Raw genomic sequence first — 23,606 nt, 5'->3', positions numbered from 1 at the left:
CTTAAGTGGTGACTTCTTTAATCTGGAATTGGACCATTTGCTTCTAGCTAGCTGATAGCAACTCATAGTGGCTAGAAGTTCTCAGACACAACCACTGGTGGGCAGAACATTGGGCAAGCGGTACCACAAACATGAAATTAACCAGAATGGAAGGTCTGAGTATAACTGATATACGCTTGCAATTGAGGACATCACAAAAGTTAAGAAAATCTGCACATATGTTACCTTGATAATCATTGACTGAATATTTGCAGAAAATAAATAATTTGACATTGACTTGATGTAATACAGTTACTAAACTTAGACAATATACTCCAGCTGTGAATGAAAGTCTCGAACATTTATTATAACTTTCTTTCTATTCAAGTTTATTAAGCAAGTACTTTTAGAACCCAAATTCTTCTAGTTACTTGATGTAAGTATAGCTTCATCCATCCCAGCTTTCTATTCATGGCCCTTATCTAAAATGAAAAATACCGATGAAGGTATTTTCTGACTTGAGCTCTCTTTTCAGTTTGTCTACAAATTTACAAACACAAGAGATTCTGCAGATGCTGATAATCCAGAGCAACACACACAAAATGTTGGAGAAACTCAGCAGGTCAGGCAGCATCTGTGGAAACCAATAAACACCTGGAGGTGCCTATCACCTCCCTTTGGTACCCTTCCTTCTTTTTCTCCCATGGTCCAGTCTCCTCTCCTATTAGATTCCTTCTTCTCCAGCCCCTTGCCTTTCTATCCACTTGGCATCACCTATCATCTTCTCGCTTGACCCCCTTCCACTCCCCCCACCCTTTTATTCTAGTGTATTTCCCCTTCCTTTCCATCCCTAATGAAACATCTCAGCCCAAAACCTCGAATGGTGATTCACTTCCACAGATGCTATCTGATCTGCTGAGCTCCTCCAGCATTTTGTGTGTGTTGTCTAGAAATTCATTGGCAGTTATATAGGCATATTTAACACCAGCTGTACAACATGACAATGACTCCCTTCATTGTGGAATCTTGTCTGTCAAAACTGAAGGCGGGGAGATAAGCCCAGTGTTAAAGATTGTGACTACATTAATGGGTGGAACAGAAAGGGATCAAGAGGGGAGGGGGAGGGGGAAGATCAAGAGAGCAGACACTTAAAAAGCCTTAAAGGAAACTCCACAAGTTGCTGAACCAAGACTGAACTGGAAAAATTTATCTTTTGCAATGCAAGAGCAGGCCTTATAATAGAAAGCACAAGAAAGTGAAGGAGGAGAACTTAGTGGCTCGGACAACATTTGTGGGGGGGAATAGGAAGTTGACGTTTTGGGTTGAGACCCTTCATTTCTACTCATAATAGAAAACCTAGTTTCTCTAGGAATGGCCTGGAAACTCCAAAACAAAACAAAAATCTTCGAGGAGATAGCTGAATGTTTATTATATATAACTGATGCCACATTACAATAGGAGGCAGACAGGACAGCCGAGAATCATGCTTACAGATATGATATTCCACAATGTGACTTTCATTCGGGTTTGGCTTTCAAAATGAGGTCACTTTCTGCAAAAAATATGATGTGACATGATGTGATCTAATTTTTAAGTAATCAATTCTGCAGCCATCCCACATTTTAGGATGTGGCCAGTTTGTCATTTATTGCCCATCTCCAGTTGCCCTGAGAGGATGGATATACAACTTAATGTGACTGAGTGGATTACCAAGCCACCGGAGAACACTTAAAATTACAAATCATATTTATGTGGCACTGAAGTCACACAGAGAACAGAATAGACAAAAATGGCAAGTGATCTCTTCTAAGTATCTCAATCAACCAGATGGGTTTTTCCTGTATCAATCTTCTATCTTATAATCTATTTTCTCAGCCGATGCCATCTTATTTCCAGATTTAAAGCAAAAATGAATTTGAATTCTCAAACTGTCAGAGCTTGTATTATTAGTCTATACTTGTCAATAACTTTGCAATTTATATCCACATTAGGGAATTTAGAGTCATGGGACGGGTTGAAAACAAAACCAAAAGCACATGCTAGAAAAGAAAAAGCAGGCACAGCAGGGGGTGACAATATCTTTCTATATTTCCATTCTCCAAAGCTAGTTTATTCCCTCAAATGAGAAAAGATCATTTTCAGAGATCATGAGGCAGAGATAGTATTGATTCATCATCATTCCTGAACTCCCAAAGGGAGCAACATTCTAATATCATCACCAAAAAAATCCGCAGAAGCTACAAAACAATTCAAGTATATGCCCATAAAAATAGACCGCCTCACTTAAGAATAACACACACCCAGATTAATAGTCAATTAATAAACCAAAATAATAGTCAAATGTAACTATAAAGCTGTCAAGCCCAATGGAAATCCATCCAGTATCATGCCAAAGACAAACAACTTGTGATTCCTTTTTATTAATCATAAAGATTCTCCCCTACAGTATCAAGTTTCTGTTCATGCGCTGAGAAATGACTATTAGTGCATACAGTGCTTTCTGACCTCCAGTCCAAAGGTCATGGATTCAGCTCCATAGCTGCTCATCATTTGTCCATTTGGTGAAAGCATACTGCCAAGTTAGCCATATCTGTATTTCAGTCCACAATGCCACTTTGAACTCTAACATAATCCAAGATTTACATATGAACTGCAAAGTATTTGATGTAACATAAGGAACAAGCACAGGTGGAAATTGTACAGTCCTTCAAGCATGTTCCACTGGCAGCATTTACAGTGCCTATAACAAAAGTATTCAGCCCCCCTTGGAAGTTTTCAAGTTTTATTATTTTACAACATTTAATTACTGTGGATTTAATTTGGCTTTTTTGACACTGATCAACTGAAAAAGACTCGTGTCAAAATGAAAACAGATCACTTTACTACAAAGTGATCTAAATTAATTACAAAAATACAACAGAAATTAATTGATTGCTTAAGTATTCATCCCCTTTAATATGATACACCAAATCATCACTGGTGCAGCCAATTAGTTTTCAAAATCACATAATTAGTTAAATGGAGATCTGTTTTTTGAGACCTGTGTGCAGTCAAGATGTTTTAACTGATTGTAGTAAAAATACACCTGTATCTGGAAGGTCCAACTGCTGGTGAGTCAGTATTCTGGCAAAAACTACACCATGAAGACAAAAGAATACTCCAACCAACTCCACAAAAAAGTTATTGAAAAGCACAAGTCAGGAGATGGAGACAAGAAAATTTCCAAGTCACTGAATATCCCTTGGGGTACAGTTAAATCAGTCAAGAAATGAAAATAATATGGCACAGCTATAACTCTGCCTTGAGCAGGCTGTCCTCAAAAACTGAGTGACCGTGCAAGAAGGGAACTAGTGAGAGATGCCACCAAGATGCGTTACAAGATTCAGTGGCTGAGATGGGAGAGACTGTGCATACAACAACTGCTGCCCGGTTACTCCACCAGTCAACAGCTTTATGAGAGAGTGGCAAAAAGAAAGCTGCTGTTGGAAAAAGCTCACGGTCTTGGATGGAGTTTATCCAAAGGCATGTGGGCAACTCTGATGTCTACGAGAAGAATGTTCTATGATCTGATGAAACCAAAATTGAGCTTTTTGGCCATCAGACTAAATGCTATCTTTAGCATAAGCCCAACACCGCACATCATCAAAAACAAACCATCTCTACCATGAAGCATCGTGGTGGCTGCATCATGCTGTGGGGATGCTTCACTGCAACAGGTCCTGGAAGGCTTGTGAAGGTAGAGGGTAAAACAAATGCAGTAAAATACAGGGAAATCCTAGAGGAAAACCTGGTGCACTCTGCAAGAGAACTGCGACTTGGGAAATGAATTGTTTTCTAGCAAGACAATGACCCCAGGCATATAGCCAAAGCTACACAGGAGTGGCTTAGAAACAAAGTTAATGTCCTGGGGTGGTCAAGTCAGAGTCTAGACTTCAATCCAATTGAGAATTTGTGGCTGGACTTGAAAAGGACTGTTCTCTCATGATCCCCATGCAATCTGACAGAGCTTCAGCAGTTTTGTAAAGAAGAATGGGGAAAAATTGCAGTGTCCAGATGTGCAAAGCAGAATCCACACAGAATCAAGTCTGTTATTGCTGCCAAAGGTGTATCTACTAAATACAGATTTGAAGGGGGTGAACACTTACGCAATCAATTATTTTGTGTTTACAGTTGTAATTAACTTAGATCACTTTGCACAGATGTTTTCACTTTGACACTACAGTCTTTTTCCTGTCAAAAAAGCCAAATTGAATCCACCGTGATTCAATGTTGTAAACCAATAAAAGATGAAAATATCCAAGGGGGGAGGGAATGAATACACTGTATGCTCAATTTCCTCATCTCTCTATTTCATTCAAAAACACACCAGTCTCAATCTTGAAAATAGTCACTGATTTACATCCACAACCTTCTAGGGAAGGGGATTTTAAAGAGTATTGACTCACTTAACATCTGTCCTAAATGGCCTTGAGATAATGCACCTAGTTTAAACTCTCTGGGTAGAACTTACAACACCCTGAAATCCACTGATATCCTTCAAGAATTTAAGTGACACATGAGGCTCGGAACAAAATCTCTTCCTAATCCCAAAACACCCTACTCAGATCCTAGCTCTCCCTTGCTCTAGGCTTAAATATAGCTGTCTCATAGCAGCGCAAGATTCCCTCAGAATTCAACACATCATTTTTGTCCATGTCAAGAGTACACCAAAGTTTTTTTCTGAAATTTCTTTATCATACTGTCTGCAAAAACTACCAACACCCAATTCTACAGAGGAATGCCCAATTTCCATTTTCTTCAATCCAAACTCTCATGAATGCTCTGTTCCTTCGCAAAGCCAAACACGTCCTGTTTTCCAACCACTGTTAGAGCTTGTGTGTTCTGGTGCTATCCCTACAACCTGTTTTTTGTTGATCATGGGCCATTATCAATCATTATTAATACTTTGCTTGCGAAAAGAAGGGATGTGATAGAAAGGGAGCACCTGTTACAATGACAGAATCTAGAAATCCATTACGGACAGAAGAGCCATTGAAGAATGAGATTCAGAAATTAAATGCCACAATCAGGAGATTCATTTAAGTAATGAAGGAAAGCAAAATGAATCAAAAGCATTCAATTAGTTCCATTTCACTCATGTTTTCCTATGATATACACATGCAAAACTCTCTACACTTCTTTGTTTTTCATTCACAAATACATATAACCCTTCACATATGAGATAGCTGAGCAATTTACCAGACTCTGCACACACTCCACTGCTATTATTGTTCCCGATGAAGGGTCTCAGCCCAAAATGTCGGCTCTTTATTCCTCTCCACAGATGCTGTCCAACCTGCTGAGTTCAACCAGCATTTTGTGTGTGTTATGCTAGATTTTCGGCATCTGCAGAAATCTCTTTATGGTTTACTGTTAACATTCTGCCTGATGCAATTCCAACAAAGTTACCCAGCAAAGATATAACTGTTGTTGGGAAATTATCATCTATAATTGTTCCTTTACTATTTCTGAAAATGTAGGAATAATAATTCTTCATATTTCTTGATAGAATGAAAAGCATGAAAAAGAAAACAAGAGTAAAAATGGCCAGAAATGGACAGACATAACAACAAAGCAGAGGAATTGAAAGAAACGGTTCTTATAGTAGCTTTTCTTGCTCTGAGTTTGACGGTGTAAGTATCCAATTTTGAAAAGATCATGGTCTGTTATTATTTTTTTACATTAACATTTCTCAACTCACCAACAGCCAGCATTGAAACCTTCTCTTCTCCGTGTGCTATGGCAAAGATTAAAAAAAATAATATAAAGTAAAATAATTTTTTCTTATAATTGTCCTGCAAATACTTCTAAACTAAGTATTTTGCTTATTTCAGCACATTTTCCTAAACTTCACAGAAGATGCCGCATGGGTTAATCTCAATTACAGCTTCCATTTTTGCCTCCAACATAGTGGACCTCCTTCCCAACATTTTAGAAACATTACCAGTCCAACAATTGGCAGCAAGACACACATTAGTTCACATGATGCCTTAAGTATAGCCGTATCTATGGAGTTCTGGAGCTAAGGATCTGGTTGACAGACGCTCACCCACAAATGTTGGAATGGAAGGAGGGTTTGTTAGAGAATTAGAAAGATTACAGCCTTGTAGAACTGATATTTCAGAGATTGAGGAAGAGTGGGGTTATTAACAAACTAGAACAAAAGGAAGTGAATTTTAAAAAGCAAGTTGTTGTTGAACTGTGAGCCAGCAGAGATGACTGAGTATAAAGTTTAATGGGATTTGCACATATTAGAATTCAGATATAATAGTTAAAATTGGATTAAATTTGTGAAGACTGCAGGAGAAAGGTCAGTTAAAAAAAGCATTAGAAAAGTTCAATCTGAATGTAATACCATTACAATCTGAATGTAATAGGATATCAGCAGCTGAAGAGTTGATGCAAGTTAGAAAAAAAGAACACATTTTTAAAGGCTGGCATGACTCCATGATATAGTAAGTATATTCAAACTTTGAAAAAGGAGGAGAAGCTTAGGAGAACGATGGCACCTTACGGCAACTCCTTTGCTTGCATTTTCAGAAACAGCTATAATATCTCTATTTTTCCCTTTCAGGGTTTTTTTGAAGACCCTGACCTGGAATTACATGTTGACTTCGGTTCTTTGCTGGAATGGGACCCTCTCCGGGTCTCACAACTGGCCGCTATTCGATATGCCAAGGACGCAGCCTAGAAGACTAGCGTGCCTTCGGGGTTCTGGGATTTTGGGGCTCTGGAGGTGGGCAGAATCAAGGTCGGCGCCGCTGCAGGAAACTGGTGTTGTGGGAGACGGAAGATCGAAAGCAGCAAGCTGGCTGCTGGCTGTGTGTCCAGAGACCTGAGTTCTTTGGGCATAGAACTGGGAAGAAGTGACACAACAGACTTCTAACATCATAAATCAGCAAGCTGTTTGTTATGTCTCCCCTCTGGCTGTGAAACAAGGACAACCCTTTTTCTCTTACTGGTATGTCAAATTACTGGGTGAACGAGTAGTCTTTGGGGTACTGCAAGTCTGTGCCTATATGGATGCTTTGCTACACGCTTGAGTGCTCGGTTGGGGGGAGGTGCCAATGATTTTTTGCTGATGAGGGAGGGGGGTCATTGCTTTGCTGCTACTTACGCGTGGATGGAGAGAACTGGGGGGGGACTTTGGGTTTCTAACATTTAACTGTCGTTCATTCTTTGGGGCACTCTGTTTTCGTGGATACTTGTGAAGAAAAAGAATTTCAGGATGTATATTGTATACATTTCTCTGACATTAAATGTACCTTTGAAACTTTTGAAGATTGAACAGATCACAAGTTGCCCTTGATAGAAGAGGACACCTCCCCCCCGCCCCCGATTCTTCTAGCAGAGTTCACAAATGCAAAATGGAACCATCAACCCCAATTTCATTCTACACTATTCATAAGAGACAGGGGCCAATTATAATGACCAAAGCAAAATCAGCTAATTTATTAATATTAATAAACTAGCCTGAGATTTCACGTTGACTCAATCCACTTAAAGCAAAGTAGATCCAGAGTAATTTATGATATAATAATTCCCTTTTTACTCATTACAACTATGAAAGTACTTCCATGACCTATACAGTAATGAAGGGGTCATCTCTATTCCTGCAGGGCTTGAAGAATACCATACATATAAAAGGGCTTCAGTGAATGACAACTGATAAAAGCCACACATAACCATAGGAAGTAAACCAAAAAAAATTCTTATGTATACGAACTTTTTCAATTCATATGATATGATCCTATATCAAAGACTAAACTATTGAAAGAGATTCCCTAGTGCCCTCTCCCTTCTGCCCTACCCTTTATAAAACAACAGCTTTAAGTATTGTGTTCCCTTTCAAAAGATGCAATCCAGATCATTACAGCTTCATCACGTAAAAAGACGTTCTTATTCCTCTTTGCTGCAGCCAACGTTTTCTAAAATTTGTGACCTCATGTTACCAGCTATCTGGTCAAGAATACAAATCCTAGTACAAGAGGAAAACACGGCATAAGAGCAAGTACTGCTTAGAGAAACATTCAAAAGCTAATAGAAAATGTTATCAAGATTAAGCGTAATAATATTGAATGAAAAACCCTAACTTTTAATGTACTTACACCTATATTATATGAAAGCTTTCAAGCTTAAAAAATGTAAAGGAAAATATAGTCAATAACCATTCCTGCAAGCTGTTTCAAACTTTGAAGCTGCCAGCTTTATAGAACTTTCATGACTGGAATTCCATTTGGTCAAACAGCTGGTTTGATTCCAATGGTTAATATCTTATTCTTACACCAAGTGCATGTGTAATGTCAGAACCATATCAACACAAGATGCTATAACAGCTCTCTTCATGCTTTCCACAGCCACTTTGTACAACTGAGCAGGATTTCCCCCACTACTTCAGACTGCTTTAACTGTATAATGCCTAGGATCAGTAGCTCATGCCTGGAGTTTCCACTTCCATAACATTTTAATATGGACGATATTTCTCATTTGGACAGGACATATTAAACAAATTAGAAGCAATATACATTCTAATGTCTAGGCACTAGTCAAATTAGTCTCTTCCTGACTTGCTCAGTGATTATGCAATTAATGTGAATGATTGGCTTGGCAAAACACTAATTTTACTCAATGTTTAGAAAAGTAAAAAAAGTTTGATTTAGATATGCAGCCTACATTAAAACCTCAAACATATAAAACTTTAATCATCCCTTTGCAAATATATTAACTTTTAAAATAGAGATAAGAAATACAGATCAATCTTGCCATTATAGCAAACGACAAGGCAACATTGGATATCATGCATCAGATCAGCTCCAATCTCCTGGAGTTTTTGAAAATTGGAAAAAATAAAGGAATCCAAAGTGACTGATATTGTGAGGTATGATCTGTGATTATTAGTGACAGTGAACATTTCTCTTCTGGTCAAAAATCAAAATTAATTTAAACTAATAGCCGTTATATCAAAAAAAGAGCATTGAGTCACATCGTTCTGTGCCCAGACCACTGCTCAGCATTTCCTCCTGTTTTCTCCGCACAATCCTGAGCTGGAAAGAGGGCCTACCATTTACAGCTGGCTGTCATCCGCCACTGAAGTTGGGGGTGCACTCCAATTGAGGACCCTTTGGAGTCCAGTTGCAAATGCAACAACTCCCCCTGACACTTAGCACATCCCAGACATACATACTAGGTTTCACGTCACTTCTGTTCTAACAGCCGAAAATAGTGGCTCCCTTTGTAGTGCAGGGCCACAGTATCAATTTTCAGGATTGACTGTAACAATCTTAACTACAATCCTTTTCAGAGAATTGTAAATAAGCATTCTCAGACAGGACAGAAGCAATTTACCTTGTAAAAGCCTTCCATTAAAATGGCTTCCACTTGAGTTAGTAGGAAACCACACTTAATCTGTAGTTTATGATGTACATTATTTAAGATACTGTCAATTTTCAGATAATAACTGTCTTCTCATACAATGATTAAATCAGTATTTATACCTAAAAAATAGTTAAGGTTTTTTGGTAATCTTACAACAAAATTAATTTGAAGGAAATAGAAAAGGTAATTAATTTGAACCATTTTTTCCCCAATCTGATTGAGGACTTACTTTCCTAAAGGACGTTGCTAAATTAGATGAGCTTTTAAAACAGTCACCAGTTCTGCAGCTAATTTTTTGATATTCCCGAATCATTTTATTAATGGATTTTAATTTCCCTAGATAACACTGTGCAATTTTTAAAGTCATCTTACAAGATCATTAGTCCACTTAACCATTGCACTACACACCGCAGCTTCAAATCGTGCAAGAATATATGTCTGAAGTCCCATTTGAAAAAAGACAACATCAATTTTAGAATAACGTGCTCATGTTTCACAATTTATAATTTCTTTGATATCACAAGATCTTGGGATAACTTGCAGTGAAAATATTACATTACTCGATTACATTTATCATTTATAGGGTTAACAACTTTGATCAGTCTTAAGAGGTCAATGCTCCATAAATTTTAGGACAGATATGAGCCAGGAGCTTGTTCTGAGGAAGATATTGATGCAGGAAAGATCAGTGAGCATTGATGTTTAGAGAGAACATTCATCACAAAAGACCTTGGCAGCTGAAGGCACAGCTACTCAAGGGCCAGTGGCAGAGAAATACAAAAACATAGGCGGCTACAGAATTGGACCTCAGAAATGGTCTGGAAATATCCATCAGAAGGCATTGATGTTCTGAGGGCTGGTACAAGTGACTGAGTACAAGAGGAGAAAGCTAATGGGATCTGGTAAGAGTAAGCAGAAAAGCAAGAGTTTTAGAGGACTTTATTCAGTGGCCAGAGCTATCAAAGGTGTGGGTGAGGATTTCAGTATTGAACAGAGTTAGTAAATGTTCCCGAGACAGAAATAGGCAGCAATAACTCCTCCAAAACTTGAATATTAAGAATTGAACAACTTGGCTTAAATTTTAAATTGACAATGTGAGTCCTCAAGGTTTTTTTTAAAACAATGAAGACTGCAAACAGTCGGTTCAATTTCACATAACAGCCAGGGTGCTAAACAGAATTAGTGGAGGGAATGGTGTTCGTGATTGGAACTCAATCCGGTGGTTTCAGTCTACCCGATCCTTACTGTCTGACATGTTAGACCAAGTGGAGGTGCCAAGAAGAAAAGGTAAAGATGGGGCAACATCAGCATACATATAGAAACTGATACAGTGATTTGTGATTACATTGGTGACAGAAGCTTGCAAATAAGAAAAGAAAGGGCCAGTTGGATAAATCTTACATTAAAAGTATGGCAGAAGGTGGTTAATTCATGTGGAATTAATAACATGTTAAAACTCTTTAGGTGGTGTGCATATGATACCGAATTCCTTCCCAACAGAGGAGATAAAAGATTTGAGCTATGGATAAAGAAAGGTCTTACAACCTACCTCTCATTTATAGATAAAAGAGTATTACAAAGTTTCCAAATCCTGCAGGACAAACATGGCCTAGAACACAATGACTTTTTTTAGGTACCTTCAAGTACGAAACTATGTTAACCAGAGTTGTAGATATATAGACCTATCAACAGTAGAACTAGAATTTTTCAAGATTCTGAATTCGGCTTGCAGTTCAATACCTAGTAAATCAGTTTCTCGATTATATAACACACTCTCCCATGCTAAAAATGTAAATACACTGTATATTAAAGAGAAGTGGGAGAAAGAAGCGGGGTTGGTACTTTCAGAGGAGGCTTGGGGGAAAATCTGCAGCTTTCAATGGTCCTCGACTAATTCTTTGACTTGGAGAGAACATTGTTGGAAAAACATTATAAGATACTTCAAGACCCCATATCAGGAAAAATATAAAGATACAAACGTGACATGTTGGAGAAGGTGCGGCTCCAAGGAGGCAAATCATTTTCATATTTTCTGGAATTGCCCTAAATTAAGTCTATATTGGGAAGGTATTCATAGAACATTAGTTAAGATACTTAGGTCCCAGATACCTCTGAACTTTGAGACGCTCTATTTGGGGCATGTATTGTTTCTTGAACAGAAGGAAGATCTAAAGTTGCTGCAGGCCCTCTTAGCGGCAAGTAAGAAATCAATCACTAGAAAGTGGCTAAATCCAATACCACCTACATTAGAAGATTAGCACGAAATTATCTTGGAAATATTTAAAATGGAAAAGTTGACTTACTCCCTGAAAATTCAAAAAGAAAAATTTTATCAAATCTGGAATAAATGGATTGAACATATAACCCCAATGCGAGCAGACTTTAGATGACTCTCCTAATGATTTATACTGCTCTTCTCATCAACACAGTAATATTGCCAATGTAAGCACCCCTAGTCTAAATGTCTTTTTGTTTTCTTTTGGAAAATAGAGAATTAACACAAGTAAAGGGAAAGATTTGGGAAAGGGATAAAAAATGAAAAAATTAAGTAAATAAGTACATAGGGATTGGATAATTATGTCTGCGGGCAGGAGCAATCATGAACAAATTAGGATATAAACACCTACAATGGTTGTTACATAGGCTTACATACAACATTTTGGACCAGTGGAAATGGTCCAGAAGAGTTATATGGAAACTATTATTACTATTTTTCTTAACAACTAATACCATTACTTAGCCTAATAGATTAGAATTACCACAGTACATAATTATCTATTTAAGTGTCTAATTTCCTTTTATATCATCTCAATGTGTACTTAATAATGTATAAATAATTATAGTTTTATACATATAAAAAAATGGAAAAGGTTAGATGTGCGAAAAATGTACATGATATTTGTGAATTCCTTATCCAAATAAAAATAAAATTAAAAAAAAGAAAGGGCCAAGATTAGAGGTGACAAGCACAGGAAACAATACAGGAAAAGAAGGCATTTGCTGATAGAGATGGCTTAATTTAAACAAACAAGGTGTCCTGACTAGGATGGGCAGAAATCTGGGAAGCTACAACATTCACGAAATTTGAAGCAGCAACACACACACACACCACACACACACATTGGAGAATGAGATGAAAGAAACCTGCATATTAAGATATGAATTTATTTAGCTTTTCCTGTGAGTAATCCATATTCAGCGGTATCAAGGTCCTATTCATCTGAGCAGCAGGTATGATCTAGGGACCTCTACCTTCTTGAGGTCCAGTTTCTTTGGTTACCTTGCTGACCACCTCCATATGGAGAAGCTTGCTGGTGGTTTCTTGCTTGGCTAAATGAAAAAAGACACCAAGAGCTCTGATTCAATAAGTTCTGACAAGGTACACAAACATAAGTAGGATTCGATCCTCTTACCCAGGTTTCAAAGCCAGTCAGAGAAACAATTTTGAAAGCTGATACTTAGCCCTGTTTGAACAGAGGCAGAGTGTGTTTTACTCTATAACAATTGGGCTAAAATAACCTTCTATATTAAAACAGTATGCCAATAAAGTATCATTGATGCCAATCATAATTTCAGATGATGTCCAGATACAGAGGATGTGAGTTTACCCGGTTTTTGATGGCATGTAATGGTTCTGCTTTGTTCCTTGGGTTCCCACCCATCCCTATTTATACCACACAACCTTAATGCAACAATCCAGGCTCCATTTCATTGTCAAATGAGCTGGTGATAGCATTTGTACCAGAGCCACTTTTGGACTGTACTTGTAGTCGGTGTCAAGCTGCCTATGCTTATGGATAATCTCAGAAGAACTCTGAGCAATTTCTCTGTTACAAGCTTTCAGTCTAGAGTCAGCTTCATCTGCCACAGTATGGGCCATCCAGACCTGAACTTACGGGTGGGCCCACAACAAACCCTCCCCACCAGTACTGAATATGTCATGGTTCCAACTGACAGCACTGGGCCGAGGAAAGCCAAGGGGGCACACTCTTACCAACTCTGCAATGTGGTTATTGACCACTGCATCACCAGATTAGAGTTAATGGAGAAAGCACATAATAAAAATTAATTTGTATATAATGGAACTGAAATTTCTATACAGCATTCTTAATCCCGACAACAAAATGGGCATCCACTACTTTAAGTCTTCAAGTGGGTTGACCATAACAGGCTGTATTTAAAAAAATAGCTGGCTAGGTCACACCCCTAATTTTTAAGAAGAAGATGGCATATGTCCCGTATTTTCATTTTGAAAATCACACCATCTGATGTAGAAAAAAAAAGCTAAAAAGAGCACATTCCAGATTTCTAAGTTACAAACATTTATCGCATTACTGCCGAGACCCAAGTTAAGAACGTCAACGTGTGACTGAGGCATCAAACAGCAGCTCAGAGAAATGAACACTGATAGGATATCAAACACAAAACCTGCTGAGTATGCATCTCGGGAGGCAATCACCTTCAACAGCCAAGTTCATATACAGCAGGCTCAGGAAAATACAGCTCAGATCACAAAAATAGTTACTATTTCTGGGCCAGACATTGAAATCTTGAAACCTGATATTAAGGTTGATGATTTCTAACGGAATCATTTTGAAACTTTGCACTGGAAGAATAGTATATTTTAATTTAAATTTCTCCAACCCGGCCTCCCTAATCCCTTGTTTGTTGACTGCAACAAAACCAAGAACTACCCAATTTATCGTACCATTGGATAAATGATGGATAAGTCTATAACTGGGACAAAGTAGTTAATTTTAGAGTCATAAATTCTTGCCAATAAACTTTGTGAAATTAGCATTAGAGTGGGTTTTCGCTTATGCTTTTGTGTTTTACATGCAAATAAACAGGTAGGGTTTCATCCTACAATTTTTATTTGTTAATTATTTCTCCTGACTTGCAATCTCAGTACTTCCAAAAATATATTCAAACGAGCCTCTAAAGTGGATCACATAACGGACTAGCAAAAATTAAGGTTTAAATCAAATAATTCCAACAGATATAAATCATTAATATGCATTAATATGAAAGCACATCAAACTTTAAAATGACTTCCTATATTAATATCTTTACATGAGCACTCAAGATTAAAGCATAGCCTCAGAACCTCCAAAATGTAATGCAAAATAAAGCATTTTGAAATGTATAATTCATCTTAATGAATTCACTTTGTAATATTCAGAAGGTAAAGTTCATGCAATTTTTATACCAGCAAGCAGATACTACCAACAATGTTTACAAAATGAAATCACCTCATTGCAGTCTACCTCAACTCAATAGAAAGGATGGTTCAAAGCATTCAAGTTTAATTCTGTATCTTACTTAACCTGCAGGAGAGACATGGTCCAATTGAATTGCTTCGTCAGCATCAAAGCCTCATCATTTTAATCAATTTCCTTCCATAACTTTTAGTATTACAGTTCAAGCTGTCAAATTTGACATTCCCAATCACAATGCAATCAGACATACAGTCATTACCCAATAAAATTATTGCTTTACAGGGAACAATTCACTGAAAAAGATTACTTAAAAAGTAAATTCTGAAACAAAATTATAGTTTTCCTAAAATCTTCTATCTGCAGCTAGATCACAACAGTGCAAGGTTAAAATGGGGGCCTAAGTTTTACTGTTGTACCAAAAGGTGAAGTGAAACAACCATTAATAATGACTGCCATTGTAAAAAGAAACACATCTTCTACTCAATGTTTCATTGCTGTTTATGGGAAACTGCTGTGTGTGAATAACCTGCTGTGTGTGTAAATTGTCTGCCACATTATAACAACTACATTCTTTAAAAAAACACTTCAATACCTAGGAAGCACTTTTGGACTTTATTACTACATTTGTATCAACCTATAGATCATATTATTTTGAAAACAAAGACTTCCACATAACAAGGTATGGTATTAATTTATACCTTATAGTTTTTAATTAATGAAACTGAGAGATAACCAATTTTGATGCAACGTTTATAATCAAGAGAGCCTAGCTGGACCTAGAAATGTATCAACAACCACAGAAGGACATTAAACCAACCAGCTGTTGATTGCTTTAATATGTCTCCAGAAAGGCAAATTTTGTCAGTGGCTAACCCCAATTCAAGGCTTCAAAGTGGTGCTTAAAAATATTAAGATGCATTATGGCTGCAGTAAATGATGAAGTCATTCCAGAAGATTGTGAGAAGAGACCAGAGAACATGGGTGAGAGAAGATTTGTCCATTTTTCAGTGCAGGACTGATGCCTTAAGTGTTACAGGCAATGAGGAGGAATAGAAGCATCCTGTATCTAAATTACACCTTAACTTGGCAATGGGAGTAGCAGCAGCTCAAATTTGAATAAAATGTATCTTGACTACCTCCTGGATACCAGGGAGTAACAATCATGAAGCTCTGAGTATGGTCAGACTGAAGACCACTTGCCATTTGAAGCACTTGTAAAAGTAATCCAGCTGATGACTCACTCCATAACCCCACACGATTTTGCTCCCTTAAAGTACTTTCTACTTCCCTTTTGAGCATTGCGACTGAATTTGCCTCCACTACAGATTATAACTATTCACTGCATGTAAAAATCTTTCCTTACGTACTTTTGCTAATCACCTTCACTCTGCTTCTCTCTTGATCCCCTTCCAGTGGGAACAATTTTTCTCCATTTATGCTATCCATGCCCGTACTGATTTTAAATCTCTCTCATAGAGATCCCTTTGCAATTTCCTGTATCCAACGGAGTACAATCCTGGGTTCTCTAGGGAATAATACAATATAACCACTCTTCTCTGGTACCACCCTAGTAAATCCCTTGAATAACTCTGAGAGGCCCGACTTGCTAAATGTGGTGACAAGTCTGGTCACAACATCCACTGTGGCTGAATCAGGAGTTACAGTATCTAACAACTCATCATTACTTCCTTGTGTTTGCATTGCCTTCATTAATAAAGCCCAAGATCTTACATGCATATGACTACTTGCACAACCTCCCACTTTCCATGATTGTGCACGTGTACCCAAATCTCTCCATCGTTATAGAGACTCATGAGACCAAGATGCTGGAATCTAAAGCAAAGCACAAAGCACTGGAGAAACTCATCAAATCAGGCAGCATCTACGGAGGAAAACGTGATCACCCAATTTCTCCATTCCTATATTCCTTTAAAGGCTATGTTGCCCGTCCTCTTCCTTCCAACTGAAATGTACCTTGGGTGAATGGAGCCTCTTCCAGTCCTGGTGCAGTTAAGAGTTAACCACATTGCAGTACAAGTACAATCCACATTGCTCTGCTCCACGGTGGTGTTCACCATTCTGGCAAGGCTACAGGCCTAAGCAGCCCAGGGCTGCCTATTTAGGAGAGGCACATGAATTCTACATATATAGGAGAGGGACAAAAAAAATATCCAGAGCCATAAATTTTAACGGAGATGATTACATTAATAAAACTGGTTCTGCTCGCAGTAACAATTCTGGCTACATCACATGGTACATTTTTGACAGGATGTCCTCACTACAGCTGAATTAGCTGCTACATCAATCTCATTGTGACGTACTTAACAAATGATTTACTGAAATATTCTAGAAGGCAGAAAAGTTGAGAAAAGGAACAGAGGTGGTGACTAGGTGTCTTTCTTCTTATCAGATTAGACTACAAACAATTTGAACACAAATTAACTCCTGAAGTTGAGGCTAATTAGTGAGGAATGGCATGGAATGAGCACTGCGGCTGGCATCATAATCCACATATGGTGCAAATTTCCAGTATGCAAGTCTAACACATGTTGATGATCACCTCAAGATGGAGGTCAGTACAAGTTGCATCAAAAATATGCACTCCAAATGGGGAGCAAATCAGCATCCATGATGGTCATGGTATGCAGAGTCACTTCTGAACCAATAATTAATTGGCATAAACCCAAGAAAACATAAACCATCTCTTTGTAGTGATTTCATCATTGAACATCTGAAAGGATTATGGTGCAATCTAGCTGGTTTAAGCTGAAAGACTAGAAATATGCTCAAGTACAAAGTTAAAATCCAATTTGACCACAGCCAATCTGAACTCTTCCCCAGTCTGAGGAGTTAAACCTGTTTTTTTTTCAAATCCATTTTATACCAAACCTGATGCATGGTCAAGCTCCCCAAATTGGGCTCAGGTCTAGTTGTCATAAAGACTTGCGGGCACTTCCTCTCAAAGCATATCAGTGATGCTAGTGCGACTGGGCGTAATCAACACATTAATATTCTCTATTCTACCTAGCCACACCCTTTCACTAATCTTTGGCACTGCCAGTCAATAGGACATTCAGCATCCACCCAGTTGTGAGGTAGACATGTCTTCAAAATTAAGAAAGAGTACAAGCAGCACCTTGGTTATATCATTGGGAACGCTGCTCGGAATTTAATCCCCAAATTAGCTCAGCCCCAGCTACCAGGATTTTGATTGTTGAAGGAGTTGTTACAAGGATTCTTAAATGACATAGATGATATGACCTTAATTCAAGCACTGTGCTTTCCCAATGCACTAAGAATATTTTTAATAGACTATGTTGTCTTTTCTGAATTATGTTAGATACCATTAGATCAGCAAAAGATTCTATTTCCGTTTTTGCACATAGTCATTCTTGGTCTTCATAGTTGTCATTGGCTGTTGTTCTGCTATTTGATATATTCAAAGGTGCATAACAGGAGCATATGATCTATATCCATTTCATGGGATATAGCCTTAGGTCAGCATACAAGATTCCATAATCAGTCTTGTGTCTAAGAACAAGCATTCAATTACCAACGGTTCGATTTTAGCTTTGCCTAAAGTTTTCTCCATTTAAAAGGCTTCTATAGTATCATAAATGGATGAAATATGAATTCTTATTATTAATCTGCAGCTATTAGACTTGCCTACACAAGTCCTCAATGTCGATATATAAAGTAGAGTTTGACATACAAAATGCCCCATTCCTGAGGGATCATAAAATGTAACTGCCTAGTATATTCATCTACCATACGAAGAAATGAAGCGTGAAAGGCACAGAACAAACATAATTCACAATTCTCCATGACTGGTTTAGATTCATCCTACTTTGTGAAAGGTCATTAGCAAGAAATGAAGGTCACTCTTCTATTCTATCTCATCTAATTAACTGCCAATATCTTCCATGTGGTCATCCAAGCTCCAAACAGTGCTTAAAACAGCCCATTAAAAAACAACTAACAATCAAGCCATGTCTAATGCTACTATCACTAGTGATCAGTGGGTTTCAATTTCCTCCTTTATAAAAGACGAGAAAAATGAAGCACTATCTGCATTTCAGATTGATTATTCAGTGACCCTTCACTTGGCAATTCCAATTTTAATCAAAGCATTTAGAATAATTAGCATTTCAAAGTATTTCTGATAAAATTAACAAAACAATAAGACTTCGTACACAAAGAACACTAAAAAAAGACGCTACATGACAAGTTAATTAACATTTTTAAAAATATATTTGCCAGAACCAGCTACAGTTATAAACGAAGGAGATGCTACAGAGATGAAGTTATTTCTCAGTTTGATCTTTAACAGGGTGTATAGCAGCTCTTTAGGATGACAGACCATTTACTAACAGCATCAAACCTACAGAGGTGAAAAGACAGATATTTACACCATAATTGCATTTAAAGTCATGTTAGTCAGCAGTACTTGAAAGGAGTTATTTGTTGTGCGGTTAACAAATTGGTGCTTCAATGAAAAAAAAATCAAAATCAAATTTACTCATCATACACTGAACAATAATTTATCCTTTGAATCAGGAGTCAACCCCAACCCCTTTAAAATTATTATGTTTCAATGATTACGAGTTAAGGAAATAACCACTCGATAAAAACCTCAATCCTATTTCAAAAAAAAGACTGAAAAGTACACAGGGCTCTCCAGATCTATAACCTAACTCTAACCCTAACTGAATTCTTAGTAAAGTGGTGTAAATCATTGACTGCTATTTGTTGATTCCTCACTAAAGTACTCCAGAGAATTCATAAAAGAGTTGCTGGCCAATGTCCCTGCTATAACTAAACATAAGAACTAGAAATAGAAGCAGCAGTAGCCATTTGGCTCAGAGCTGTTTACACAAGATCCCTGCAGGAGAAAAAACACTTAAAAGCAAATAGGCAATTGAAATACACAAGACAATATTTCTTAGTTTTAAACCAATAATAAAATGTTGAAATTCGAAGATTCAGTGTTGGATGATAATCATTTATTGTTTTCTTGCAATTATTTCATGGAACAAGGTTTTTCTTTTTAGTGACTTTAGGAACCCTTTTAGCAGATTCTAGCACATTCATAATAATCACCCTCAATCATTTAAGTTCCTGCACTTCAAAAGTTTACAGTATTACCACAAGGTGTGCAAGTCTGGTGCAATGATAACCAGCACCAAATTTTAAGGTAATGCTTTCAATGATTACTCATGAGCAATTAAAGCAATGATACAGATGCAAATATCTTCAACAGAGCAAATAATGATGGATGGTAAGTTGTATACTTTGCCAGGGGGACCAAGATTATTTACTACATCTGGAGCGGTGCAAAAATAGCTTTTATTAAATTAGCTCAAGCTTTTTATTTTTTATGGTTAATACTTTTGGTGACTATAAAATCCAATCATGGAATAAATACACATTCTAAATGTATAAATCACAATGACCTAAATCCTACCAGATTTGCACACGTTATACCAGGAAAGATAACATTTTAGGTAAGAACTCCTTTACTTGCAGTCTTCTTTTAGTATATCATATACAGAAATTATAATGGTAAATAATAATCCAAACAATTATTTTGCTCTTTAGGGAAACCAAACCAAACTGAGGTCTTTAATTCCTCTGCTAAACAATATAATGATTTGCTTAAAGCACACGATATTTCAATAGTTACATTTGACATCAGAGAAACTCGCAATTTAAATATTCGTGTGAATGACAATATTTTGTAAAAGTAGTAAGCAGGTGCACTCTCTAATTATTCACATTTTATTGTTTTTTTCCATCTTAATGTGGACAGAGATGAATCCACACGCAATATTCAACCGCAATAGCTAGATTGAATTGAGCAATAATTTATGCCTGTACTTTCAAATTAAAAGTTTGAATTCAAAATAATGGATCCCTTTACACCCGATCTCCCTCATTTTAAATGTTAAACTGGCTCCAGCAGTGGTGAGGAGAGTAATAAAATGGATATACACACTGTAAGGGGCAGACTTTGAAGACCACGTACCCCGATGATGGCGTTTAGCTCAGCCATGGTCACTTGCTTGGCCCGTTCCACTGCCTGCACCACTTGCTGTTGGTGCTGAAAGTGAATTTCAGAAAGCAAATAATGTCAGTTTCATTTGCATTCTGTAGAATTACATCCTCCTTAAACACAAGAGTGAAAAACCTCACTGGTCAGTGCCATATGTACTATTCACAGAGCATATTTAACTGCTCAATCCAATCCCTTTGAAGGGTTCACTAACAAAAAGTTTTGATAAACTAATCTTTTCAACTCTAACTCAAAAGACAAACTGTAACTGAAAGGAAACATTACAAATTGGTTGCAAATTGACAACTAAAACCTGCAATTTTATCACTTTTAATACATCTTAAAAAAGCTGAAATTAAGCTACAAATAACAGTAAATATAGGCAAGAAATGCAAGATGTTATGAAAACCATGGTAAAAAATAAATTTCTGAAACTTTGCAAAACTGTACCCAAATCTATGATTGCTGAGCAGTTTTTTTTAAGAAGCAACTGATAGATTGTGTATAATACCTTCTCAACAACGTACTTTCTATAAATTCACAAAGACTGGTAAGAAAATACAGTGTAGCACCCGAACAAAAACATCTACTAGTGTTCATAGTTTAATGAAGTCTGGTAAGTATATACAGTAGATCGAAGTATTTAAATTCAGACTTCCAACTAAAACATCAGACTCAGTGGTACATAGTATTGAGAATACTTCGCTGAAGCATCCATGAAAATACAAGTACTCTCATCCTCAGCCTGCTCCATAAATGGCAAGATACAGTGAACGAATCGAATTATGAAGTGCAAGGAACTAAGAACAAAAAATACAAATTATAATAATGCTGCACCTTTAAACTTCTAGTTCATTTTCATGTTATCTTTCAATATAAACTATATTATAAATCATATTTAAGTTTTCGTTTTGGAATTTTGGTATCAAGTGGCCACTTAATCATCAACACTTTGCTCAGCTATAGAGCAATCCAATCCCTGCTCGTAAATTTTGCATGAATGTAGGTGAGTATTTAAGTTACAAAGACTGGACTCAAAGATATTGTGCAAATTGCCCACTTGACACAATTGTCCAGGGTTATATGTGACCTAAAACCAAATAGATACTTTTTAAGCATCCATTCCATCAGAAGTTACCACTTTCCGAAAAGATTGAGGAATGTACATGCAAGGTCTTTCCATATATTTCATAAATGTACACTGTTCCACCACCTATATAGTTGCAACATTGAAAGCAATAGATATTTTAAAATAAATAGTTTCACACTAATGTTGGCCTAAAGTTCCACTACAGAACTGCATTTTTATTATTAAGATTTTAAAGCAAGTGGGAGGAAATCAATTTGCAAGTCAAATCTTTAGCACTCTTCAGTAGTCCAGAGCTAAACAAGGAAATTGCCTGAAGAAAACAAAAATACTCCCTCAAAATCAAGTGCCAACCGCAATCTCAGCATCAAAATAAAATTGCAGCATAAAGCAGAACTTACCTCCTGAGACAAGAAAGGAATGACCTGAGCACAAATGGCATTAAGTCTCTTGACAATTTCAGCCTGAAAGACAAAAGAACAAGTATGCCTTTGGTCATTAGTACATCTATGCATGTGTGTGTGTGTGTGTGTGTGTGTGTGTGTGTGTGTGTGTGTGTGTATTATATTGCCTTATTACTTACCCCCAACTACAACTGAAAACAGAATGGATCACACACCTTCCTGAGGTGTGGGATTAAAATGGAATAAACAAGGATAGATAGTCAAATCAGCAAAAATAATTTGAGGTCTATACACACATATATAACGAACATAAATTATTAATTAACCCATCCTGAAAGCTATACAATTTCTAACCTTTGTATCAATAATTGAATAAATATCTTTACTTGCATATAACTGAGAATATCACGTCTGCGAAAAAGATTAAATAATCTTGAACCTGCAGTTTAGATACACAAACTTTAAAATATATTTACCACATAATATTGGGACAAAATTATAGCACATAATTATGATTATATTGAAGAAATAATGGGACAAGTATTATTGACTGTCAGCATTGCAGTTGAGCATTCAAAATAAGATGCAGATTGCACTTGTCAATGTCCTCCTGTGAGCATGTAGAGAAACATTTTAGTCTGCACCTTGGAGCAGCTGTGGAGGTGAGAAGGCCATGTGTTCAAAACCACCAAGGTGTTTCAAATCCCAATAATGGTACCATCACTGTATGACTGGTATTTTAACCAGGAGCCTGTGCATAGTTCAACCCTATTAGGCTAACCATGGAAGTAGAGTATTTGGGACTGGAAGCAACTCCAAAAGGAATTATAAATGCTGGCAACCTGCTTTGTCCTTGAATTATTTCTTAAAGATCAGATTTTAGACTGAAATACAAAAGCTACAGTTTAAATTATTTATCTCACTGTATCAAAGACTATCAGAGATTTCGGATGAATGTCATAAAATTTAGAAGAATTGTGGTTAGAAAAATAGAAAATGCAACAGTCTACAAGTCTGAAGTAGTCTAAAATGGCTAACCTAGTATAAAAAATGCTACCGCAGAAAAGAATCAAAATTCACAAGATCATAAATCCCGTTTCAACATGTCACTACAAACATCTGTGCCTGCTGTTTCCAGTAGGTTGCAATGTTTTATTCAGTACATTTGAGCTACTGCAAAAGATCATTGTATTTTAAGTACAAATTATGTACAAACCAACTCCAGCGTTTGCAATATTTTGTGTTAGTTTTTAAACGTTTCTCCAAGGTCCTCCTACTAATAAAGTTTACAATAACCCAAGGATAAACGATTTAATACTGAGCACCACACTTATTTTCAATCCCTTATGGAGGCTCTAAAAGTTAAGGCAGACCTCATAGGTGCAAAAACAGTTAAAAGTTAGGTTTTTGTTTTGTTCGTTTATATTAATGCAGTAGGAAATTCACTGGTG

The 23,606-nt window shown here is 36.9% G+C and overlaps 1 protein-coding gene across 8 annotated transcripts in view; it reads right to left on the bottom strand.

The window, feature by feature from the left end:
• The window catches only part of LOC140211627 (transducin-like enhancer protein 4), a 156,702-nt gene that overhangs the window by 76,942 nt on the left and 56,154 nt on the right, over positions 1 to 23,606 (bottom strand). For 3 of the 8 annotated variants that reach the window (XM_072281565.1, XM_072281566.1, XM_072281572.1), the window contains 2 exons: positions 22,153 to 22,215; positions 20,608 to 20,712 (listed from right to left, as the gene is read on the bottom strand). The exons of 1 other annotated variant lie outside the window; for it this stretch is intronic. In XM_072281565.1, the coding sequence (XP_072137666.1) occupies positions 20,608 to 20,712; positions 22,153 to 22,215 (168 nt within the window). The remainder of the gene's footprint in view (positions 1 to 20,607; positions 20,713 to 22,152; positions 22,216 to 23,606) is intronic. 4 more of the 8 variants (XM_072281567.1, XM_072281568.1, XM_072281569.1 and 1 more) reach the window with 2 other exon arrangements.

This window comes from Mobula birostris, chromosome 17 (genome assembly GCF_030028105.1).
Source record: "Mobula birostris isolate sMobBir1 chromosome 17, sMobBir1.hap1, whole genome shotgun sequence".
In the NCBI taxonomy this organism is placed as follows: domain Eukaryota; kingdom Metazoa; phylum Chordata; class Chondrichthyes; order Myliobatiformes; family Myliobatidae; genus Mobula; species Mobula birostris.
Note: the sequence above shows the minus strand (reverse complement) of the source record. Positions and strands in the feature narration are given on the sequence as shown.